The 27,029-nt window shown below is 43.5% G+C and overlaps 1 protein-coding gene across 1 annotated transcript in view; it reads right to left on the reverse strand.

Moving 5' to 3' along the window:
• LOC133043711 (uncharacterized) overlaps positions 1–27,029 on the reverse strand; it is a 234,134-nt gene that overhangs the window by 111,420 nt on the left and 95,685 nt on the right. Inside the window, 8 exon segments of the mRNA XM_061124863.1 lie at positions 12,086–12,400; positions 12,488–12,529; positions 12,889–13,203; positions 14,422–14,736; positions 14,810–14,902; positions 19,359–19,676; positions 19,767–20,075; positions 23,422–23,797. Of these exon segments, the coding sequence (XP_060980846.1) occupies positions 12,086–12,400; positions 12,488–12,529; positions 12,889–13,203; positions 14,422–14,736; positions 14,810–14,902; positions 19,359–19,676; positions 19,767–20,075; positions 23,422–23,797 (2,083 nt within the window).

Consider the following 27,029-nt stretch of genomic DNA (forward strand, 5'->3'; position numbering starts at 1 on the left):
TCTATAAAAACTTTCTTCCATATACTTTCTTCCATATATTGCCTTGATGTATGGGCTTCTGGAGAGCAAGTATTATGTCTTATTCTTCAGTGTCTCCTTAAGATCAAGTAAAGACACATAGAAAGAGCTTAACAAATGTTGGATAACTAAAGAAATGAATGCATGGACAAATGCTGAAAATCACCCTGCAGTTAGTGATACTGAGTGGAGAAGGGAGGTGGGTTACAGGGGAGACACAAATCTGACTAATCCCACTCAGCACAGACTGAGGTGGATTCAGGAGTCAGAGACACACCAGCCAAAGGATCCAAACAGAAAATGCCTTCAAATCCCACTTGGAGAGGGTAGGATCACGTTCAATTTCTTCACAAAGCTGTACCTCAGAAGCTTCTCCAAGATGAGAAAAAACTGACAGCACTCTCTCAAGAGTTCTACTGAAGGATGTGATAGACAGTAATGATAGTCAAATAAATAGCTGTATTTCCAGCCCTCAGTGACTCATTCTGGGCAATGAAACGAGGGTGGTGTAACCTGTGTCACTTCTGAGTGGAGGCAGGAAAAGCCCAAGTGTGATTCTCTAGACTCTCTTCTCTGACCCAGAATTGTATGTTCCAGATGGTGCACATGTAAGAGTCTCACGGACCACAAACGACTGTAGGTTGTGATGAGTGTGTGTGTGCGTGCATGTGTATGTATGTGTGTATGTGTGTGTTTCTATATGTGTGCATGTGTATGGCTATATGTGTGCATGTGTATGTGTGTATATATGGGTGTGTATGTGTCTATATGTGTGTGTGTGTGAGAGACACTGAGATTTAGAGGTCATTTTTTCCAGCAGCAGAACAGAGTCTCTTCTGGTGGATACCACGGAGAAAGAAGACTTGAAAAGAAGACAGAATCTGTCACATGAAGCAGGTATGTCCTGGGATCTCCTCTTCCTTCTGTGTCTTCATCCCAAGTTGCTCTGTCTGAGCTCACCTTGCTTCCTCTGTTGGGCTTGGTTGTTTCTCAGTCACCATTTCTAATTTACAAACAACCAGATCTAAGTCCTGTCTAAGAGCACCCGCCCCTGCTGCACCTCCTGTTCCCTTTACATCACTCTGTGCTGACAGTCAGGCTCAGTTTCCCGAATTTGTCTCTTAGCGTTTTGACCTTCATCCTTAAACAGCTGTCCTTTCCTCTGAGTTAGTCAGTTCATCATCTCTGATCTTATTTTTACCTTCCACCAGTCCTGTACTAAGAAAAAGGTAGCATGTGCTTTCTAAGCCCCCTCAGTTTCTTCTTGATTTCCTGAACAAATCTGATTCCTGCATTTACTGCTCCATGCACGTAATTAACCTCTTCACCTTTCAGTTCAGTTTAGTGGATCAGTAGTGTCCAACTTTTTGTGACCCCATGGACTGCAACACAGCAGGCTTCCCTGTATCACCAACTCCTGGAGCTTGCTCAACTCACACCGTTGAGTTGGTGATATAATCCAACCAGCTCATATCTGTCATCCTTTCCTCCTCTCATCTTCAATCTTTCCCAGCATCAGGGTCTTTTCCAAAGAGTCAGCTCTTTCCATTAAGTGACCAAAGTATTGGAGTTTCAGCTTTGGCATCAGTCCTTCAAGTGAATATTCAGGACTGGTTTCCTTCAGGATTGACTTGGATCTCCTTGCAGTCCAAGGTACTCTCAAGAGTCTTCTCCAACACCACAGTTCAAAAGCATCAATTTTTCGGTGCTAAACTTTCTTTATGGTCCTGCTCTCACACCCATACACGACTACTGGAAAAAACATAGCTTTGACTAGATGGACATTTGTTGGCAAAGTAATGTCTCTGCCTTTTTATATGCTGTCTAGGATGGTCATGATTATTCTTCAAAAAGCAAACATCTTTTAATTTCATGGCTAGAGTCACCATCTGCAGTGATTTTGGAGCCCAAAAAGTAAAGTCTCTCTCTGTTTCCATTGTTCCTCCATCTATTTGCCATGGAGTGATGGGACCAGATGTGGTGATCTTCGTTTTTTGAATGCTGAGTTTTAAGCCCACTTTTTCCACTCTCTTCTTTCATTTTCATCAACAGGATCTTTAGTTCCTCTTCACTTTCTGCCAAAAGGTTGGTGTCATCTGCATATCTAAGGTTATTGATATTTCTCCCAGCAATCTTGATTCCAACTCTTGCTTCATCCAACCCAGCATTTCGCATGATGTACACTGCATATAAATTAAATAAGCAGGGTGACAATATACAGCCTTAATGTACTCCTTTCCCAGTTTGGAACCAGTTCTTTGTTCCATGTCTGGTTCTAGCTGTTGCTTCTTGACCTGCATAAAGATCTCTCAGGAGGCAGGTAACATTGTCTGGTATTCCCATCTTTGAAGAATTTTCCACAGAAAGAATTCTTCACGTTTGGATAAGAAATAATTTTGCTAATTTTTTCCCCCTCAACTTGAGAGAGTCATTTCCTAGGCCGGTTGATAAGAAGTCTAGGGGTCCCCAAGGAGAGAGGGGTCTGGAATTCTCAAGGAGGAAAAAAGGACAAACTTGTTTTCTTCTCTTTTCCTCTACATTCCTTAGGATTATATAACAATAATGTATCCTGCTTGAGGAGCCTCTGGGAAAAAGCTTCTGGCTAATCCTGTTATCTTAAAATGTAAATTATGGGAGTAGGTCTAGTGAGGTCTTTACCACCTCCAGACATTCTTTCGATTCACTGTAATAACTAATTGCAGAGTATATAACTCCATTGCTAAAACTAGCAGGGGAGTGCTCTTTCTGCCCGCTTCTGATGCCTATGTCAGAAGCTTCCTATGTCTCCTTTATACTTTGATAAAACTTTATTACACAAAAGCTCTGAGCAATCAAGCCTTGTTTCTGGCCTCGGATTGAATTCTTCTCCTCCGGAGGCCAAGAATCCTGGTGTCTTTGTGTGGTTCAGCAACAAGTTTTCAAACTGAAGAAAATGGCACATTCAAAGCCTATATCCTTGTGAGCACAGCCCTAGGGCCTGTCTCAGAACTTGGGAGGAGTTGGTGCAAGGAGAGTCTGTGAAGGTGAGGCTTCATTACCTTCAAGATTAATCCATCTCTGCTCAGAATTGATGTATTACCAACTCCAGAGCTATTGAGTTCCTGCAGGTGGTCATTCTCAAACCACTTAAACTCAAGATTAGTGCCACTGAGATGGCACTCAGAGTTCAAAGGCTGAGTGGTTGCTCAGACTTGAAGTCTATGACCTGATGCTCTATTGCATGTGGAGCTTTAATGCAGCTGAGTCCAGCCTGCAGATCAGCCTCAGAACACTGGAAATACAGCAAAATGTGTTCCTCCTTTAACATCTAAAAGTCTGTAAACAGATTCTCTTTTCCTTATCGTTGACTCCTTCCCCATCTGGGTATGATACCCAAGGCTCCTACAGGCTGCAAGTTTCTGCTAAGGCCCTTCCAGGGCCCAGGATTGGAGATGGGCCTGTACCTGAGTATAAGTTCTGTATTTCCATTCTCTATAACTTAATAGATCCTCTGATAATGTTTATTGAATGACTGCATTAGACCCTGCTGGATATTCAAGAGAAATTATCTTAAATATAGAGAACTATTTTTGAGGACACCACTTAGCTAACTGACATTTTTGTTTTAAAGGCAAATGTTTTCTGCAATTAACAGGGAAAGTTTTGATTTTCAAACAGAAGGAGCTTATCACCAACAGACATGTCACAACGAACCCTGCAAATCTCTATCTCTAAGGATACACAAGACAAACCACAGCATACTAACATGTGGCCTCTTATTAAGTCTTAATCAGACCCAACGGAGGAGACAGGGTATTCATATGATTTATCATTTGGCAGTTTTTCAACTAAAACCTCACAGCGACATCACAGGAAGAAAGTTTGCAATTAAAAAGTACAACTGAGCTGTCTGTATGACATAAGGAAGGAAATGAGCTGCAGAAAGAGTTCTTTTCTTAAAAAAAAAAAAAAAGCAGACTAATTCATCTTTCACTTTGTGAAAGGAGAGTCCTCTGGGGCTGATCCTGAAGGATGCTGTAGAGACCAGGACACCTCAACTGTTCTGCACAACAGTTAGAACTGTGAGCTAATAACTTTGGATAAAGGTGTGCTCTGACTCCTTTCTCTTTACTTTTTGTGACTCTACTGTAGGTTTTTCATTTTTGTTGCCATGAGGCTCATGTATATCATCTTACAGACACAACAGTATATATTACACTGATAAATTAATTTCAATCACATGCAAAAGCTATACCTTTTTATCCCCTTACACTTTCTGGTTTTGATGTCAGAATTTGTCTCTCTTTATATAGCATATCCACTAACAAAAAACTTTTCTTTATAGTTATTTTAATACTTCCTTTAGACTACAGTTAACTGGTTAGCACACTACCATCTTCAGTATTAGAATATTCTGAGTTGTATTACACAGTTACATTTACAAGTCCATTGTATATTTTGTGGGCTTCCCTGATAGCTCAGTTGGTACAGGATCCACCTGCAATGCAGGAGACCCTGGTTCATTTCCTTGGTCGGGAAGATCCCCTGAAGGAGGGATAGGCTGTCCACTTCTGTGTTCTTGGGCTTCCCTTGTGGCTCAGCCGATAAAGAATCTGGAGAGACCTGGGTGGGAGACCTGAGTTTGATCCCTGGGTTGGGAAGATCCCCTGGAGAAGGGAAAGTCTATCCACTCCAGTATTCTCACATGGAGAATTCCATAGACAGTCCAAAGGGGTCACAAAGAGTTGGACACGACTAAGTAAATTTCACGTTCACTGTATATTTTGTATATTAGAGTATTCTGAATTGGATTACATATTTACATTTACAAATCTGTTGTATCTTCTTTCATATGGTAATTAGTATCCTTCATTTAGCTTGAAGCGGAGAAGGCAATGGCACCCGACTCCAGGACACTTGTCTGGAAAATCCCATGGATGCAGGAGCCTTGTAGGCTGCAGTCCATGGGGTCGCTAAGAGTCCAACACGACTGAGCGACTTCACTTTCACTTTCCACTTTCCTGCATTGGAGAAGGCAATGGCAACCCACTCAAGGGTCCTTGCCCGAGAATTCCAGGGATGGGGGAGCCTGGTGGGCTGCCATCTATGGGGTCTCACAGAGTTGGACACGACTGAAGCGACTTAGCAGCAATAGTAGCAGCATTTAGCTTGAACTCCCTTCGGCAATCTTGTAAGACAAACCTGTGTTGGTGAACTTCCTCAACTGTTGTTTGTTTGGGAAAGTCTTTCTATCATCTTCATTTCTGAAAGACAACCTTCCTTAGAAAAGTATTCTTGGTTGGCAGGTTTTTACTTTCATCAGCTTGAATATATCATCCTAGTTTCTCCTGCCCTGCCAGGTTTATTCTCAGAAACCCAATGATATTCTTAAGGGAATGTCTTTTTTGTCAGCATTTACTTTTCTCTTGATGCTTCTAAAATTCTCTCTTTGTCTTTGTTATAGGAAATGTGTCTTGGAGAGGATAGTTTTGAATGAACTCTGAGGGGTGACCTATTAGCTACATGAACTTGGATGTCTAAATCTGATCCCGTTTGGGACTTACCTGGTATTATTTCTTTAAGCACAATCTCTGTCTCTTCCTTGCTCTCTGGGACTCCAGTAATGTGCAGGTTGTTTCTGTGAATGTTATCCCATAGTTACACAGGTTCTTTCACATGTTTTTCATTCGTTTTTTTCTTCTCTGTCTTCTGGCTGGGTAATTTCAATTGTCTTCTACATTACAGATTCTTCTGCTGTTGCTGATGCTCTCTGTAGCATTTTTCATTTTGTTGTGCTTCATTCATTGTAATCTTAAGCAAAAGAATTTCTGTTTGGTTCCTTCTCCATTTTTTGGTCTTACTGCAGAGATTGAGGGATCTCAGTTCCCAGACCAGGATAGAATCCAGGCACAGCAGTGAAAGCATCGAATCCTAACCACTAAACCATCAGCAAACTCTGTGTTGCTTCCTTTTTTATGATTTCTGTCTCTGTAAAACAATCACTTTCCTCTGTGGAGCCACTCAGCCTGTGCACAACAACTACTGAGCCCATGCTCTAGGACCTGCAAACCACAAATAGGAGCCTGCATGCTGCAACTACTGAAGCCTGAGCGCTTAGAGCCTGTGCTCCGCAACAAGGGAAGCCCCCACGTACAGAAGCCTGCTCTCCACAAAGAAGAGTAGTGCCTGCTTGCAGCAATTAGAGAAAGCCCATGTGCAGCAACAAAGACCCAGTTCAAACAAACATTAAAAACAATAATAATAATGATAAGAAATATTTTTAATCTCATTGTGTTCACATATTCTTTTCCTGAATGGATTGTTTATCTGTGTTTTTTGGAGTTCACTGAGATTCTTGGTGGGTATTCTTTATTTCTTTCATTATACATCATTCATTTCATTACTTCCCAATGGTGAATAGCCATGTGAGCTGCCCTGGGAGAAGTCCTGGGTATCTTCCCATTCCCAAGCACAACCTAGAACTATGAAGACTGCAAGTGTGAGTGTAGGTTGGAGCCCAGGATACCATGCAGGCCATCAAGCAGTAACCGGGTAGACTCAGCTCACAACCAGGCCAGCAATCTCAGTTCTTACATTAGTTCAGCAGCTTCTCCACATGTCCACAATGGAATGGGGGTGAGGGGCTACGTATTGTGTAAAGGTAATATTTACTTGGCCACTCCTATATGACAGCTGTCTCTACCCTGAAGAATCACAGCAGGATCATGTTTACATTTTCAATAGTAACCAGATTAACACAATCTTGAAACAATATGTTTTCAGAGAAGTTCACTACTCTCAAATTCTTCCTTTAAGTTTTCAATCATATCAGACACCTCCATCCACATATTTGAAACATAAATACCCAAATGTTCCTAATCTTCCCATCTACATCCCTTCTTCTGCATCCCCTCTGCCTAGGTCTCCACTTTCTTGCCCTCTTGTCCCACCTGGATGCAGGGTGTGGTGAGCACCAATTTGCCCTCCATCAACTTAGAAAGAGATATGAGCTGATATAATTCACTCAGAAGGATAGATTACTGGAGAGACAAGAAATAGCAACATCCTGAAGAAATAGCACAAAGGGATGGAAAGAATGGATTCATAAGGATTTGATAACCAACTAGACATGGGAGAAGAGCAAAGTCTGGTGCCCAAGAATAGGTTAAAAACAGGTGATGTGACATCTCAGAGAAGAACATACAGGATTGGGTTTCTTCCATGAGTTTGTGAAATGAAAATATCTCCTGCCATATCAATAAACAAGAAATGTCACAGCCATCAGTGATTTCTGGCCTTCAACTGTGAATCCAGGGGATGCTGCCACCCCCTGCATGGTGATTGCTGAGGAGCTGGGACAATGCAAGAAGCAGCCATCTGCCATACTTTAAGGTGAACAAGGAAACAGGATTGGCCCCAGATAGCTGAGGTGCATATGAAAAAAATGAATTCAGTGAGTCCAGAGGCTTGCATCTTCCCACAAACAGAATGCTAACTTCCTTAACTTGATACCTGATCTTTGATGTTCAGACTGCCTGCTCCCTTTGTTGCAAACTTGTATACAGCCTGACTTCCCCTCCTGCCTCCTTGGAGCAGTTTTCTCAGAGCTACTGAGATGCAGTCTCCAGGGCCTGGAGTCCTAAACATTCCCACCAAATAAACTAACTCTATCAGGTTCTGAATATATTTTTTGGTCAACAAGTTCATCTTGCTAGGAATGAGGGTGTGAATGTGGACCAAGTTTAGATGCTTTTTCTAAGCAAGAGTGACCTGGAACATTTGTAATCCCAGGCAAAGTCATGGCCTCATTAGCCTTTGAAGGAGGTGAGAAAACAGGGCAGTACATCTTGTTTTCCTTTGAGGAAAATGGTGTTTGAAAACCAGACCAATCCTTTCAAAGCATTTGACATGGAACTTGCTAAATTAGCAACACAGCAAAAAGTTACTTTATTCAGAATACTTCATTTTCAACAATTTCCATATAACACAATTACAGGTCAGCCTTACTCTATTGAAATACAGGCAATTAAAATATCTGAGGCTTCATTGCATATTTAATACAACATCATGGGAAAGTCACTGTGGATGTTCCTGGTGCACTGAGTTCAACATCATCATACCCAGGGTCCCCTTTGTTCCCCTGGAGCAGCCACGGGCTCTCTTCTCCTTCCCCAGGATCAGCTTCCTCTCCAAAGATGAACAGAGAAGAGTCTGAAATAGTAAAGAAAAGTATGATCAGAACTGAGACAAAAGGGACCAGACCGTGTTGTGGAAGTGAGTCAATTAAGTGGTGATAACAAAGCACCCCTGGAACCCAGGTGTGGGCAGGAGGCTCAGGCTATTTCCCATCAGTTACAGTGAGGATGCACCCGGGCTGTCCTCTCAGATCCAGTCCATGTGGTCTAGGGCCTCAGTTCATGTGGAAACCTTGCATCACAGGAGACCTGTGCTCACACAAGAGCTCTCGGAATGCCTGCCTCCAGGCCACACAATCAGCAAGGCGATGCCCAGGAACAGTAAGAACATATCAATAAATTTAATGTTCTCCTCTCTCAAATGACAGACATGAGGTCACCACGAGAGGGAGAGTGGAGACAGGAAAATCTGAGTTCCTCACTCACAAACCAGCTCTGCTCTCAGTTAGCTCCTGTTCCCAAATGCCCACAAATAGTATCAAGGTGCAGCCACAGGAGGCCCCTTCCCAGGGACCACACAGGCCCTCAGATGGAGAAATGCTCTTTTCTAGAGAATGAGTCTCTTCTCTCGGCTACTGAAAAGTCTGGAGCAAATTAGACTGTAGCTGACCACAAACTCTGGCCTATGAACTACCAACATGGCTTAATGTTAAGGCCACTGCGCATCATAGATTTTGTACTTTAGTGCTGACATATAAACAGGACTCATCTTAAATTATCAGAATACCTCACAAATTCAATACTGCACTACATTTTAAAAAAGCTTTGACTACCTTTCATGTATAAGACAGCACAGAGGAGTTATCAAAACACTTGTTCTATTTGTGGATTTCATAAATATGCTGAAATAATCAAGTTTTCTTTTCCTTTTGGCCTCTGAACAATGCTTGTGGGATCTTAGTTGCTTGACCAGGGATTGAACTCAGGTCCTAGCAGTGAAAGTGCAGAGTCCTAACCACTGGATTGTCAGGAAATGCCCTAATCTGTACATTTTAATGCAAGCATATTGCATATAAAGTGAAAATTTATGTTGCAGTATGGAGACTTAAATGCCAAAAGGAGAATGATATCTCACTGCCAAGGACTGTGATAGCATTAAAGACAGTATACGGTTGAGACTGTCACATCCAACTCTTTGTGACCCTATGGACTACAGCCTGCCAGACTCCTCCTTCCATGGGATTCTCCAGGCAAGAATATTGGAGTGGGTTGCCATTCCCTTCTCCAGGAGATCTTCCCAACCAGGGATCAAACCCAGGTCTCCTGCATTGCAGGCAGACTCTTTACCATCTGAAACACCAGGGAAGCCCATCAAATGCATGAGATTACTGATGTTTTGAAATTCTAGAGAGGCTGGACGTTGAGGAGTCAAATTCATCATTTCCAGGACAGAGACTGAAGACTGCAGGAGATGAGCTAACCCCACTCACCTGTCTGAGACCTCATCCCATCTTCCTTCACTGGGAGCACATCCTCTTCACTCATGTGAGAGGCAGGAGGTGCCCTAGGAACTGGTACCTCTTCAGCATCATCGTAATCTTCACCAGGGGCATCAGTCCTCCGATCTGGGGCTTCTGAGGGCAGAGCAGAGGTCAGATGAAACCACGGTAAGTGGGTTCATCTGGGAAATCCCTACAATCCCTTCTGACCCAGAGTTTCTGAGCCACTATATAGAGGCACATTGTTTCAAAAGATTTTTTCTCTTCTAAGACCATGTTTCACTTTGAAGTGTCCATAAGCCAAAACATGATTTTACATATCTTTCTCAAAGGAACCCTTAAACCATTAAGCATTACTAAAGCGTTTTGACTAATTGTGCTTTCCAGATGTTATTTTTAGAAACATTGTGTTTCTGTTGTGATTCTGGACACAGAGAGCCCAGCTCCAAAGGTGAGACATCACAGAACAGCCAGAGAAGGGGAAGGATGGACTCCATCTCGATACAAGGGATGCTACTGCTCCATCAAAGGAAGACTGTTTCCCTTGCCTCTCATCTCTATGATGGAAACTCTCCTCCTCAATACCCAGCTGAGGTGGGTCCATCTCTATTACCTGGAGCAGATCTGGAGTCATCGTTGTCCTCACCATCTGATAGGAAGCCTAATGTGGAGACAAACATCACACAACACACAGAATGACCCTCCCCACACCCAAGGGACCAGTGTTAAGGTTAAGAAGGAACAGGCCTGGTTCATGCAGTGTAGACAGAGGCTGGGGGCTCTCAGAGCTCTGAGAGGCCATCCTACCACTTTGGAGGAGCTGCCTCTGTGAGTCTGGGGCACACCTGGGGGCTGCAGATGCTGAGAAGATGCACACAGCCAATGGGAGGTCACAACAAGAGGCCCCAGGAGGGCAGGCAGAGACACCCACCTGGGGTGTCCAGAAGATCCTGCTTCCGTGACACAAGGTAATCGAGCTCCTCATACACTGCTTCAGCAAGAGCATCTTCATAGCTGGAAAAGGCTGAGAGATCCCCCAGCAGGTCAGAGATGCTACCCCAGACATCCCGATCCAGCAGGCTAAAAAATCCCCCAGCAGGTCAGAAATGCTGGCCAAGATACCCCGAACCAGCAGACACATCCTTTATCTCCCCAGTGCTCACACAGGTCTTGTAGGGACCTCAGGATAGCTTCCCACCCAGTGCACCTGTTGGCACCTTCTCCCTTCATCTGGCCCTGAATACAGCTCAGCCCCAACTCTGTCTCATCTCACAGGAAAGGCTATGACTTATGAGAGCTCATATACCAGTCCTAAAAGCCTCTGTCTACTCAGAACTTAGAGCTCAGCACGCAGCACATGGAGTCTGCAACTCAGAACAGAGACCTGGCCCAGGCTCCCCTCCTCACACTTGCCCCATCTCCTGCCTGCACACATGCTCCCTGGTCCCCAGTTCCCCCTGCAGCCCACCTCTGCGCTCTGCTCTCCATCTGAGCACCTGAGTCACCAGGACGACGAGGACCACGAAGAGAAGGGCCCCCAGGATGAGGCAGAGGACCCAAGGAAGGGAGAAGATGCCAGGGAGAGGATTCGAGGCTGGTCTGGTCCCTAAGGAGAACAGGAAAGAGGGTCAGAGAAGGTCCTGGGCAGAGAAACCCTCTGTGCCAGAATTTCCAGGAGCTCTGGACAATGGCATCCCCGCCTCAGATACAAGTAAACTGACAGTGACTGAGCTCCTCCGGGTCTCGTCCTCAGACAAGCCAACCTCACTCCTGCCAGTGTGGCCCCGAGGCAGAGCCAGGGATTGTCAGGGAGCTGCCTGCCTAAACTGCCTCTGAGGACCCGCCTCATCCCCTCTCCCTGGGCTTCAAGAGACAGAGCATCAAACAGTCCTGGGACCTGCACCTCACTGATGAGGAGCAACACACAGGGGCAGGTGGGAGAACCGTAGATTCTACAACATGGGAACCAGAGCCACTTGGACCTCAGGCATGAGAACCTTCTGACTCTGGGAACCAGGGTAGGGGAGTTCCCCAAAATGACGCCCTGGCTCCTCCCCAACAGCCAGAGGCTCCTAGACTCTTTCCTCTCCTTAGCTGTCAGAGAGCCCACAGAAAAGGTCCCCAGAATCTGAGTACTCTTCCCTGCCCATAGATGGATCACAATACCTGCTGTATTTGGGGGCAATGTTGTCCTTGCACCTAAACGGAAAAAGAGGAGTTTGGGTAAAGGGAATTGGCCAGAATGAAGGGCAGCCCTTTTTTCCCTTCTTGAACCTGAAGTCACCCCCCAGTCTCCACAACATCAGTGTCCAGTCCTCCCAGCTCCCCCGTCCTAGATCAGAGCCCCAGCCCTGGGAGGCTGTCTGAACATAAACTCCCCACCACACCCGGCCCAGCCCACTGCAGCCGCACTGCCCCAGCTCACCCAGGACGGACCCCGAGCCCCTCACTCACCAGAGCACCTCACACCAGCATCCTCCTCGTGCTTGCAGTCACTCTGCCCCCAGGGATCCGCAGCACAGTCCCACAGGGAGGACTCCCGGCCCCCGCACCGCACCTCGTCCAGCCAGATGCTCCCACTTCCAGGGCCAAACGCCGCGGCCCGCACGGCTTCCAGGGCCGGGCCACAGCCCAGCTGCTGACACACCACCTCGGCCTCTGCCAGGCTCCAGGAGTCATCGCACACGGTGCCCCAGGAGCCGCTGTGCCAGACCTCCACCCGCCCTGAGCACTCGTGGTCTCCTCCTCTGAGCCGGAGCTTCTCTCTGTCTGAAAAGGCAGCAGCCCCTCCTGTGACTCCCCTGGTGGGAGGAAGGAGCCCCTGGGAGCCCTGGGGAGGGGGCGGGGCTGACGTACCTGTGCAGGGGGCAGCAGCTGGACAGCTCTTGAGTCTCCCTCCTGCAGAAACAATGGTGGGAAGCTCTGGTTCAGGGACAGCTGGGGGTGGTATTGTCCCCAGACACAAGTATCTAAGGTTTTTTGTCACAGTCAAATGACAAGAGACCACAGAAGCTACATCATCTACTTGGCTGAGTGGTTTGCTGCATCTTATCAGCAGCTGGAATTACTTTATCTAATTAGTTATTTAACAGACTCCACATCCCATAGCAACTGCAAACAGACACAGAGACAAATAAAAATATACACCTACATTTTGTAGACTCAACCAAAACTGATCAATTAGATCTGGAAATATGAAATCATACTAACGGCATCCTACATGATTGGGAGTGACACAGAAACAGACAGTAAGTCACCTGCACACAAGATGTAGGCTTCCTCCTTGGGAGAGCAGGAGTTGTAATTCCAAGGGTCAGAAGGACACTGCCAGAGAGAGGTGTCAGCTCTCCGGCACTTGATTCCATCTACCCAGTGGGGTCTAGAACCTTCCCTAAGAGCAACAGAAAAGTTGAGACTTCCGCTGTCCCCACAGCCAAGCTGTCTGCAGATCATGGACACGGTGATGTCTTCCATGGGGCTGCGGCAGACACTGCCCCAGGTCCCGTTGTAGAAAACTTCCAGCCACCCAGCACACTGCTCGTCCTCGCTGACCATTCTGAGGGCCAGGAACTCTAAGATTGAAAGGGAGGGGATGGGACAGAGTGAACATTCCACTCAGTGCTCTAGGTTCTCCTCTCCCCCAGAAGTTGTGACCACACACCCCTGATCCAGCAGAGGAGATGCCCACTGGGTGAAAAGACTGACTTTTGCCTCCCTTTCACCTGACTTTGTCCATTAACGTCTGTACACCTATTTCTACCACAACAATGTAGATGTGAACAGAGAGCAAGGCCAACTAGGGCAGCTGCAGTGATGGGAGCTGAATCCTGCTTCCTGACAAAACTTCTAAAAGAATGGAAAGTGATGTGGACAGTGATGTGGTCGACAGAATTATGGACCCCTAGAGATGTCCACAGCCTAATCCCCGAACCTGTGACACTTTACTTTACATTTCAAGAGAGACTTTACAGACGTGATTAATAAGGACCTTGGGATGGAGACATAAAGCTCAAATATTGTGGATTAACCATGTGACCCCAGTCTAACACATATTTAAACCCACTATGCTGAGAAATGCATCATCTTTCCCAGCTCCAGTTAAAGGGAAATGTGAGTGAGACAGAACAGTCAGAAGAAGCACTGTTGTCTGAAGAAGAATAAAGATGGCTCTGAGCCAAGAAATGAGGCCACCCGGGAAACCAGAAAAAGCTGGGAGAAGCGTCCTTCCCAGAGACTCCAGGGAGAACACAGCCCTGTGGACACTGGGATGTTGGCCCCCAGAGACTCTCATTAGACTCCTAGCAAACAGAACTGTAAAGGAAAAATCTGAGTTTTCACTATGTCAGGCTCCTCTGTTCATGGGATTCTCAGGCAAGAATACTGGAATGGGTTGTCATGCCCTCCTCCAGGGGATATTCCTAACCCAGGGACTGAACCCGCATCTTTTACATCTCCTGCATTGGCAGGCAGGTTATTTACCACTAGCGCAACCTGGGAAGCCTAGGATTTCCAGGTGTTACTCCCACAGATAACTGAAGAGTGAGCCCTGCTTTCAGGTGTTAACTGTAAGAAACAACTCTGTCAGGAAACACTACTGAGAAGAAAGGACCAGAATCTCAGCTGATGCAGGAGGAATTAAAGTGCCCAGTCTTCATGTCTGCTGGAAAGACAGGCTCCATGGGAGGAAGCCTCCTTCTCTGGTCCTTTCAGCATCTCTCCCCCAGGGTTCAGACTCCCGTTCTCCAGGGCCCCACCCTTCCCCCAGCCTGTGGACAGTGCGCAGCGCAGACCTGAGCAGACGACCCCCGCGTCCTCCTTGTGTCTGCAGTCATGCCGCCCCCAGCCCTGGGAAGGGCACTTCCACACGTGGGACTCTTTTCCTGTGCAGTTCAGGTTGTCCAGCCAGATGGGCCCTGGCCCTTCCCCAAAGTGAGCAGACCCTGTGGCATTGAGGGCTTCTCCACAGCCCAGCTGCCTGCACACCACGCGGGCATCGTCCAGGTCCCAGCCGTCATCACAGATGGTGCCCCAGGAGCCCTGGTCAAGGATCTCCACTCTCCCGGCGCAGGGACCGCCCCCATCCACCAGGCGGAGCTGTCTGCTGTCTGAGGAGAGAGAAATGGGTCAATGGGGCAGTGACGGGGTTGTAAAGGGTCTTCTGTCCTGTGGGACCCTCACCTGAGCAATAGGGGGCGCTCTCCTCTGAGGCCGCAGAGCCTGCTGTTTCAGACATGGAGTCGTTGCACTGGGGCAGCACCTGGGTCTGGTTTCCTGCAGAAAGAGCAATGATCAGAGGTCTGGTTGGGTTGAAGAACAGGAAACTGAATTAAACTAAATAATAACCTAGTGATGGAGTTTGAGATGAAAGCTGTAATAGCAGTGAAGTTTATAAATTTAGAATTCAGTTTCTCCATGGAGAGGTCTGCTTCTGACAGTGCCACAATTTTTGTTTAAGCCAAGCTTTGCACTGAGAACAAGTTAAATAGTGTGTTCTATACCTAAATCTATATCTAAATATAAGAAACAAAACAAAATCTTTGCTGAAAGATTTCTAGAAGCTTTCATCTTCCATGTCTGTTACCAAAAGAAGAAGAAGAAGAAGAAAAAAAAAAAAAAAAAAAAAAAAAACTCACGTAAAAGAGATCAAATGGAAAACCAAAAGGAAAAAGAAGACATTCCCCAAAATATCCCCAAATATTCAACTATTTGAGTTACCTGACAGAGAATTTAAATAGCCCTGATTAAAGTGCTCTTAAGATTAATTGCCAAGATGTGTTTCTTGGCAGAGAAATTTTAACAAAAAAGAAATAAAAGTTCTAGAGCTAAAACACTTAATATTTGAATTTAAGAACTAAAGAATGAATGTATCAGCACATTAGATCAGCATAAGGCAGTTATTAAAACAGATCAGAGGACAAATATTCTTCTATTAGGTTGGTGCAAACATAACTGAGATTTCAGACCACGAATTTTAAATCATTATAACTAGGCTCAGACATATCTTTATTAATCAAAATAGGAACCATTACAATCAACACTTTTTTGCCAATGAGAAATTAGTTTGTTTTTTCCTGTAGTGTAAAGCTGTGCTTTGGGATTTGATGAACTCTTGGAAAGCATTTTCTGCCTCCTGTTGGTTGTGGAAGCATTTTGTCTGCAAAAAGTTGCTGAGATGCTTGAAGAAGTGGTATTCAGTTGATGAGAGGTCAGGTGAATATGGCAGATGAGGCAAAACTTCGTAGCCCAACTTGTTAAACCTTTGAAGCGTTGGTTGTGTGATGTGTGGCCGGGCGTTGCCATGGAGAAGAATTGGCACCTTTCTGTTGACCAATGCCAACTGCAGGTGTTGCAGTTTTCAGTGCCTCTCAGTGATTTGCTGAGCATACTTCCCAGATGTAATGGTTTCTCTGGGATTCAGAAAGCTGTAGTGGATCAGACTGGGAGCAGACCACCAAACAGTGACCAAACTTGGTGCAAGTTTGGCCTTGGGAAGTGCTTTGCAGCTTCTCCTCAGTCCCATCACTGAGCTGGTCATCACCAGTTGTCATATAAAATGCACTTTTTGTCACAGGTCACAATTCAATCGAGAAATGGTTCATTGTTGTTGTGTAAAATAAGAGAAGACAATGCTTCAAAATGACAAGTTTTTTTATTTGTGGTCAGTTCATGAGGCACCCACTTATCAAGTTTTTTCACCTTTCAGCATTTGCTTCAAATGCCAAACGACTGTAGAAAGGTTGACATTCAGTTCTTTGGCAACTTCTCATGTAATTGTAAGAGGATCAGCTTTGATGATTGCTCTAATTGGTTGTTGTCAACTTCCAGTGTCAGGCCATTGCACTCCTCATCTTCAAGGTTCTCATCTCCTCTGCAAAACTTCTTTTTTAAAAAAATTTATTTATTATTTATTTATTTTTGGCTTTGCAGGGTCTTTGCTGCTGCTCAGGCTTTTCTCTAGTTGTGGCGAGTGGGGACTAGTCTTTGTTCCAGTGAGCAGGCTTCTCAATGTGGTGGTTCTCTTGTTATGGAGAACAAGCTCTAGGGCTTCTGGGCTTCAGTAGTTGTGGTTCCCAGGCTCTAGAGCACAGGCTCAAAAGTTGTGATGCACAGGCTTAGTTTTCTCCTTAGCATGTGGGATCTTCCCGGACTAGGGATTGAACCCGTGTCTCCCGCACTGGCAGGCGGATTCTTTACCACAGAGCCACCAGGGAAGCCCTGCAAAACTTCTTGAACAACCACTGCACTATATGTTCATTAGCAGTTCCTGGACCAAATGCATTGTTGATGTTGCAAGTTTTCTCTGCTGCTTTACGACCCATTTTGAGTGAATAAGAAAATCACTTGAAATTGCTTTGTGTCTAACATCATGTCTATAGTCTAAAATACATATAGAATAAACAGCAAGTAATAAACCATTAGCAAAATAAAAATCAAGAAATACACATTAAATGATGTGAAACATAACCACATTTATTTAAGAATACATTCCAATATCAAATGGCAAATTTCAACAATGCAAAAACCACAATTACTTTTGCACCAATCTAACTGCAGGTCACATGGCAAGTGTCCTGGTTATAGTGCTGTGTAACAAATTTCCCCCCAAAATTTAGCCACTGGAGGAAAAAATATATATTTCATTTTGCTTAAGACTTCCTGAGTCAGCAATTTTGGAAGACTCAACAGTTCTCTCTTGGGGTCTTTCAGTACTTGCACATAGATATCATCTGGGGCTGCAGTCAGCTGAGAACTTGACTGAACCTGTGGTTACTTAGGAAAATTCCTCACAGTATTTTAGCAGTAAAGGAACATCATGATGGCAACCTAACCCAGTAAGATTTTATATGTTCAGAGAGAAATGAGACAGAATGAACCAAAAACTAGCATTGAGGGACTCCAGTTCAAGGTCATCTGGAAATGCTTATATTATTCTTGTAACTTTTCAGTAAGTCTCAAATTACATCAAAATTTTAAAAAAATGTTAAAAGGTGAAAACAAGTCAGAGATAATTCATTCCTAGGACACCGTCCATAAAAGAAATACTAATAACATTAAAAATAAATAAATAAAATGCTTAGGAAAAATGTAGAAGAAGGTGGACAAAACTTTTGAGAGAAATTTAAGAACTAGCTGAATGGAGGGATATAGCATATCAATGGCTTCCCAGGTGGCTCAGTAGTAAAGTATCTGCCTGCCAGTTCAGAAGTGGGCTCAATATCTGCGTCAGGAAGAAGCCCTGGAGGAGGGCATGGTAACCCACTCCAGTATTCTTGCCTGGGAAATCCCGTGGACAAAGGAGCCTGGCAGACTGCAGTCCATGGGTCACAAAAGAGTTGTATGCAACTTTGTGACTAAACAACAATAAAAAATTATGTCAATGTGTTGAGAGATCCAAAATTGTCAAAGTCAGCCGTTCTCAAATTTCTGTGTAGATTAAATCTAATCTTAATCAAAATACCCTTATGCTTATTTTTTAGGGAGTGTGAAAATTAACCAGCAGATTCCAAAACTTAGACAAAATACAAAACACCAAGAATGACCAACACAGTCAGTAAGAAAATGAACAAAGTTAGAGGAGTTAATACAAAGTAACCCCTGTAAATTAAAATTATCTAGACTTCTTATAAAGTTATAGTAGTTAAGAAAAGGTAGCATTGGTGCAAAGATAGACAAATGATACAGTGGAACAGAATACAGAGTCTTAAAAAGGACTCAGACATATGTGCTCTTCTGCTTAAGATAAAGATAGCACTGCAGTGGGGAAAAAGTCTTTTCAGAAAAAGATTCTGAGCAAATTGGATGTCCATGTGAAATGTGACTTATCTTACACAGATATCAATCCTAGAAGGAATGTACAATTACATGCAAAAGAAAAAGAAACTTTTGTAAGATACTCTAAGAGAATATTTTCATGATCTTGGATTAGGGAAAGTTCTTTTTAAAGGGATATAAGAAGTATTAAATATAGAGGGAAAAGTTGGTAAGTTATATTAATATTTCCTTCAAATTAAAAACTTGCTTCATCAAAGGATACTGTAACATTAAGAAAACGAAAAGAGCAAATGTTAAACACAGAAAATAAGTAACATGTATTTGCACCCAAAGTCATTGTCATGCTACATTCTAGCATCATATTTATAATAGTCAAGAGCAGGAAACAACTCAAATCTCTAATATCAGTTGAATGGATCAATGGCCATGTTATCAATGAAAGCAATGTTCTACAGTAATAAAAATGAATAAAGTGCTGCTATAAACAATATCATGAGTGAATCCTAAATATAATGTTGAGTCGAAGAAGTCACACACAAAAGAAAGCACACTGAATGATTTTCGATAAAGTTCAAAAACTGATAAAACACTCTATGGTAGTAGAAGTTAGATAAGCAGTTTTCCCTGGAGAGGAAGGAGGCCACAGTTATTGGAGGAAACAGTGACTCTTGATGCTGGGAGTGTTCTTTTTGCTACTCTGGGTACATGACTGAAGTCTACACTTACTGCTTATACACTGTTTTCTATGATCATATGTCAATAACAATGTTGCTTTAAAATATATTATTCCCCTTCACACTTATTGCCCTAATCTGAAAAATGAGTGAACAATGAGAAGCACCATATTTCATCATGAAATATCTTCCAAAGCCAGTTTTCCCTCACTCCCTGCTCTTCAGGACATTTCACTCCAGGAGCATCCTAAGTAGCAGTAGCCCTTGTCCCTCTCTCTTACCTGAGCAGATCACATAGGCTGTGTTGCCATGGGAACAGTCAGGCCCACCCAAGGCGGTCACAGGGCAACTCCACAGGAAGGACTCCGCCCCTGAGCAGTGAAATCGGACTGTTGAGATCTGGTCACCTCCTTCCACCAAGTGTGGTCCTCCAGGGGTGGAGATGGCGACTCCACAGCTGAGCTGACGACAGACAACATTGGCATTGGCCAGAGTCCAGTGGGAGGCACAGGGCGCTCTCCATCGTCCAGAAATGTTCATCTCCACCTGCCCCTCACACTGAGAGGAGCCATTTGTCATGAGCCTGACTTCTGAGTACACTGGTAGAAGAAGACAGAGTTTCAGCAAAATCTCATGATCTCTCACCTGAACAGAGCGTGCGGGAGGTTAAGTCCTGACCTGCATCTCACCTGAACAGACAACCTGAGCAGCTCCACTGTGGTGACACGTGCCCCCTGGACAGGGCACTCTGGGGCAGAACTGGAGCTTAGGTTCCGCCCCCTCACACCTAAACTCTTCAGCCCAGATCCGGCCATCTGACTCTCTGAAGAGCTCGTGTCCCAGGACAGACACAGCCTCGCCACAATCCAGCTCTGCGCAGATGACCTGGGCAGTGGGGAGTGTGAAGTTCCCATCAGACACTGAGATCCAGTCTTCTCCAGAATGCACTTCTACTCTTCCTGAGCAGGGTCCATTGTCTCCAACCAGACGCACAAATCCTAAGAAAACAACAACAAGAAATCCAGTGAGTGTCCATAGTCCTGGTTTGGCAATCGGAAACAATGTCACAGGCAATAATGTGATTTTTTTTCTTTTCCAGGAGTGGCGCCTGGAGAGAAAATTGGACAGTTATTCTCAGAATTTCATGAGCAAGTATTTTCATGAGCAAATTTCTGAAAAGAAACCCTGAAGGATTTTCAGGGTCAGTTTGAAATAGCTGATTTCCAAAAACATGCATTTTGAGGTTAATTAGGAATGTGAATTCCTCATCTAGAGGCCTGGAAACTACAGAGCCCAAGGATACTGCTCTGTAGTGGGCACCAGACTCAGGTTCAGAGCTGAACTAACCCACAGTGAAGTAGATCCATGGGTCTCAAGAGGTTAGAAGACTAAGAGCCACACAAGGTTAGAAGGCCATCCTGAGATTTCTGGGGCCAGAATACTGGCCAGTTTTCTCTCAGGAACTGATACTCAAGTCACTGAAGATAAGGAAAATCATGCGGGCTGAATCTGCGAGTGCTTGCTAACAGTAGACAGACTTCTGGCTAACAGGAGGAAAGCTAGACATTATAACAAGTTTACTGTTATGATTTCACATATGTTTCTCATAATTTTTCATGATGAAAAATTCCAAGAATTTCTTAGGTGACCTGATTTTGAAAAGTTGTCCAGAGATCAGTTTGGACAGGAAGAAAGCTCAGAGTCATAGGAGAAGGGGCTGGTCATAGCCATCTTTCTTGAAAGCTTAGAACTTATCAAAGAACCTGGGACAGAGTGAGTTCTCAGTGGGAGCATGCAACAGCTGAGGTTTTTGATTACTTCATACTAGACATGTGAACTTTAGGAAATGCTAAAGAGTGAAGATAAGTTAAAGTATTTTAATCCTGTCTATATGCTAACTGTTTGTTCCTTTCCTATTTGGATTCTTGAGAAATAGCTACTATGCTGTAAAGAAAGAGTAAGAGGAAGAGAGCAGAGGGCAAATAGTGAAGTGAAGTGAAGTGAAGTGAAAGTCACTCAGTCATGTCTGACTCTCTGTGACCCCATGGACTATACAGTCCATGGCATTCTCCAGGACAAAATACTGGAGTGGGTAGCCTTTCCCTTCTCCAGGGGCTCTTCCCAAACCCAGGGATCAAACCCAGGTCTCGCGCATTGCAGGCAGATTCTTTGCCAACTGAGCTACAAGGGAAGCCCAGGAATACTAGAGTGGGTAGCCTATCCTTCTCCAGTGGATCTTCCCAATCCAGGGTTCTAACTGGGGTCTCCTGCATTGGAGGTGGATTCTTTGCCAACTGAGCTATGAGGGAAGCCCAGGGAGCAAATAAGCCATACATGATTTAGAAATTTTCAAATTGCAAAAGCCTCAATATGGATGAAAGATAGAAGATTTGGCATTTTATCCCATGCTCCTCCCATCAACCACTTCATCCTGCTATCTTTCCCATTTCTCCCACTACAGACAAGAGAAAATAATCTTAAGAACCACAAATGGGTGGAAAGGAAATTCTGAAAGGGAAGAACTTCTGTAGGAGTGGAGTGAGGCAGGGTGTGTGGTAGGTTAAACGGGGAGTGGGTGGGGTATGAAACAGAGAGAGACCAAAGAAAAAACTCATGATCATGGTTTGAACTTCAGGGACCATATCTTGGGTAGAGGAAGGTAATCCAAATAAAAAAGAAACCCACAACATAAAACACTTTCTTTAACACACTTGTCTGGTTTCAAAGTATGCTCATGATAATGTACATGGTGAAATTCTTTCTGGTAAAGGATTCTGATTATATGAATATATGAACTTTGAAGGTTCAGAAAGAATATTCTAATAAAATAAAAATCTACTACAGAAAACAGGAAAGAACAGAAAAGACCTAAAAGAAATTAAAGACTTGAAGGATCAGCTTGACCACTTATCCAAGAGTGAATGGAGAGACAGAAGATGGTCTGCTTGCATTTTATTACTTATCACTTTCATCTCCCCAGAGAGACATAGGTTAGAGCCAGTCTGGTCTGGTTGGGAGTTTGCTCATAGGCGACACATTCTAATTAAAGCATTTTTACTCAACACTTTTTAGTTGCTATATTAACCCCATAAGATTACAGATTAGGCAGAACATGAAAGAAATATTTGTTATATGCTGTTTTATGTACCCTGATAAATGTTAAATGCTTGAATATACACTGAATAATCAACAAAGTCTTATACACATAAGGATAGACTCTTCTGAGACAAATTATAATTTCTTTTTTGTTTTCTATTTGATTTTAAAATTTATGTGGAAGATTATGTGTGTGAAAATTGCGAGAAAGTTTGTGGAATAGAAGGCTGATGTCAGTGGATAAGGATATTAAATATAATAAAAATATATCCTCCTCTGGTCTCTTGCTGTACAGACATCCTGCATCCTTAGGCACACACAGCATCCTCCACACCACACACACCTGGACTATCAGTGCTGCTCAGAACACCCCGCATGTGCCTTTTTCAGTTCCTATTACAATCCCTCTCCCTCCCAGCTGCTATAACTCTTTTCTACCTTCTTCAAAAATTACATCTGTCCCCTTACTCCTATTCATATGAAATAACCCCCCCAATTCAATTCTCTTAAATCACTGAAGTCATCAACTATATAATTTCTTACCATAAATCACAGAAACGGTATTGCTTCCACTTTTGACTTGTCAGTGTATGGCTAAGGGTTCTTACAAAGTTTTGGCCTATACAGATGTCTTAAAAGAAAAAATGGGCAGAGAATCTCTTATGGTAACAATGGAAGGAGAACCTATGACTCAGAGCACTTCATCCAAAGTTCTCTGGTCTTACCTGCAAAGGCCTATGAATATTCACATCTAAAATTTCAAAAGAGACTTGCAATTCGGCACAAACCCATCAATTCCTGTCTGATCTGTTTAGTGACATCCTCTGTGCCTCCACTCCTACTAACCTGGTGTAAAATAATGTCTCACACTGTATGTACAGAAACAACTCCATCCTGAAGTTGTGTCCTCATTCTAGCCCTCCCCTCCCATAGGTTCACTGTGCAAAGGGCTTTGTGTGGTGATTTGAAAATATCTCTGTGATTGATCTTCATCTTCATTATGAAGATCAATTTTCATTGGAATAGTTTAATCTACTATGTAAGGTAAGATCACTGGAGAAGAAATAGCAGAGACTTACAGCAGGAAAGTAAATGAAGCACATCACCCACAGAAGTTTTGTGCATTCAGGGAGGATGGGTCTGTCTCAGTTCTCTCTAGGCCATCTATATCCTATTGCCCCAGTGATCAGACACCAGCTTCCACAGAACTTTTCATTCTGCCACCACAGGGCAATACACTGACCATACCTGAGCAGACGACTCCTGCATCCTCCTCATGACTGCAGTTGTGCAGTCCCCAGCCCTTGAAAGGGCACTTCCACACGTGGGATTCCTTTCCTGTGCAGTCCAATGTGTCCAGCCAGATGGGCCCTGATCCTGCCCCGAAGTGAGCAGATCCCATTGCATTGAGGGCATCTCCACAGCCCAGATGCCTGCATACCACGTGGGCATCGTCCAAGTCCCAGCCGTTATCACAGATGGTGCCCCAGGAGCCCTGGTCAAGGATCTCCACTCTCCCGGCGCAGGGACCGCCCCCGTCCACCAGGCGGAGCTGTTTGCTGTCTGAGGAGAGAGAAATGGGACAATGGGGCATTGACAAGGGGGATGAGAAGGGTCTTCTGTCCTGTGGGACCTCCACCTGAGCAGTAGGGGGCGCTCTCCTCTGAGGCTTCAGAGTCCCCTGGTTCTGACAGGGAGTCATTGCACTGGGGCAGCACCTGAGTCTGGTTTCTTACAGCAGTGATAAGAGAATAATAACACTGAAAATGGGCAAAACCAGGAAATATTACACTACTGAGTAGGGTGAGACAGAAGTGTTAACTTCTGATTTGTAGAGTTTTGCACAGCATCTGAGAAAGATTTACAGGAAATGTTAGTCTCTCTACCCAGAGCAGTTGAATGACTCCAGAGTCACAGGAATGGGCTGGCTGCTGGATGGATTCCTTATAAACCACACACATGTTAGTGCCCTTGACCTGAGAGCTAAAGGGATTAGATGAAAGGAAATGGAGTCAGGAACTGGCCTCATCAGAAGCCTCAGGTAGCAGCCATGAATCCTCTACCGTTAGAATCATTCTCCTTGGTACAGTCATGCAGAACTGAAAAACAAATGGACCTTGAGATGTCTTGGTTTGCCCCCAGAATATTTCACTGATGGTTCTAAGCTTCAGACTCCAGATCTGGATACTTTGTTTGAAAAAAAAAAAAAAGTGATCTCTTTGAGTGGATTGGGCCACCTTGCATGAGAAATGTGTCAGGTGATATTGATTGACATTGACCAGATTCCACTGGGAATCTTGGAATGCTGCTTCTTCTCTCAAGTAAATATTATTTTTTCTTGCACTTTGTGTCAAGAGTCACTATTATTCAAAGTTGGGGGCTATTTGTTCTCCAGGGGGAAAATATTATGCATTTCTAACTTTACCATAAAGCAAAAATAGGTTAAATTCTTGCTCTGAAAGCACTTGAACAAACGATATTGACAGACTCACTGTGTTTTTCTTCTTTAATACATAAAAAGCAATGTAAAGAAAGGTTAAATGATGTCTATTCAGTGTTGCACTTTAAGTGAATGATGAAGTAGAGAATAAAATCTAGAATTTTGTACTTGCATGAAGAGTGGATCCAATGGAGAGGTTCGCAGCAGGCCAATGGTCTGCTGGATACAACTTTAAATGCCATAAAATGTTAGATACAAAATGAAGATATTAGACATTTGTGGACACAATATAAACTAAACATGCTAAAATTCTAGAGTGCAGCTCATTTCATTGTTAGCCAAGGATCTGAAGCTTCTCTTTCTCTATGGGAATTTCCCAATTTGTTGCCTGGTTAATGGATCAAAGTGGGACAGAGAAGCCTGCATGATTTGGGGGTTACCTGGTGCTGCAGTGACAAAATTGGAGACTTGAGAGCCTCTCCCATATAGCAGATTTTCTCCTCAAATATCTGTCCAGTAAACACACTGTCAAGGGCAGGAGGCCAAAGAACTGTGTCAAACACCTTGGAAACAGAGTGGATAATCCCTCATCCTCCTGACTGCTGAACTACCTAAACATTCAGGTTTTCAGTTATAAACTCTGAAAGCCCATAACACAGAGGCAGAGAAATCAGAGGTAGACTGAGTGCTACCAGTACTGCAACCCAGGCTTGTTACAGCTCAATTCTAGCTGGTATCTAGACAGCTGGGTGGTCTGAACCCCTTCTCCCGCTTGCTTAACAAAACAGAATATGAATCCTTTCAGGTGTTAGAAAATGTATCTGGGATATCTTATTTTCTTATGCATCATATCTCTTATTCAGTTAAAAAGTAAAGCGATGGATGACATGGAAAATTTAAAAATTGAAAAAAGGAAGGTAAGAGAAGGCAGAGACACACATGCTAGATATGCTGGAGTTAGCAAATAAGGATTTTAACTATGAACAATGTGTTTAGGGGAAAAGGAGAAAGGAAAAAATCAATAGGTGAAAAATGAAAAAAATGAACAAATAATTGTAACTATAAGAAAATCAAAGGAACAGTTGCCAACTGAAAATAAAATGTCTAGAATTACAACTGAATGAATAGGTTTAAAAGAATTTTAGACAGAACTGAACATAGAATGTCTTAGAGGAGTCCTAGAGTTGAGAGATGAGAAGGAAGGAAAAGAGAAGAAGGAGAAGGAGAAAGAGGGGGAATAGGAAGAGAAGAGAAACAAAGACAGTGCAGCAGAACTAATATTTGAAGATATAATAATTAAGAATTTTTTTTAATGGATGGAAGGCTATCAAAACCTCCGCACCTAGTAAAGCTGCAGAAAATCAAAGGTAAATCTGGAATAAATTTGTTTAATACCAAAGAAAGAAAAAAAGGAGAGAAAAAGGAACATGAAGCACTTGGGTCAATTAAAAGGAAATGGTAGATACTAGCCCAACATATCAGTAATTGGATTTGCAATCTAATTACCATGGATTAGATACTTCAAATTAAAGCCCCTCTACTAACTGATGAACCAACAAAATTCATGTAAATGCTACCTGCAAGATACTCACATTGTATATGAGAGCAAAGAAAGGTCAAAAGTAAAATGATGGGGGAAAATGTATATATTATGTGAATACTAGGCTTCCCGGGTGGTGCTAGTGGTAAAGAACCCACCTGCCAGTGTAGGAGACATAAGAGATGTGGGTTCAATCCCTAGGTCAGGAAGATCTCCCGGAGGAGGGAATGGCAATTCACTCCAGTATTCTTGCCTGGAGAATCCCATGGATAGAGGAGCCTGGCTGGTTACAGTCCATAGCAAAGAGGTGGACATGACTGAAATGACTTAGCAAGCATGCACACATGTGAATACTAACTATAAGAAAGCTGCAGTAGCTATAGCAAGGTCACAGAAAGGAGACTTTAAAGAAAGATGTGCTAATTTAGTTAAAGAGGATATTTTCATGATTATACAGTGATATGCCCTTAATAAAGATATTACAGATATCAGAATCCAGGGAAGATACCGAAACATAGCTTTGAAATACAGAATAATACTTGACAGAATGAAAAGAAGAAATCAACAAAATAACAATCAACCTAGGGGAACTTTAACAAATCTTTTTCAATACCATGCAGACCAGGCATACAAAAAAGAAGGAGGACTATAGTAGATGTTAACATCACAATCAACACATTTAGCTAAATAACATATATAGAGCAATGCACCCAATAATGAAAGAATTCACATTATTGTAAATGCACTAGGGATATTTATCAAAAGTGACCATAGGTAGGACAAAAACCTTCAGATAATTGAATTTATACAGAGTATTTACTCTGACCACAGTGTAATTAAATTAAGAATTAATAAGAAAATATGGTTAGCCATCCC

The sequence above is a fragment of the Dama dama genome, chromosome 22 (genome assembly GCF_033118175.1).
Source record: "Dama dama isolate Ldn47 chromosome 22, ASM3311817v1, whole genome shotgun sequence".
NCBI classification, from domain to species: Eukaryota; Metazoa; Chordata; class Mammalia; order Artiodactyla; family Cervidae; genus Dama; species Dama dama.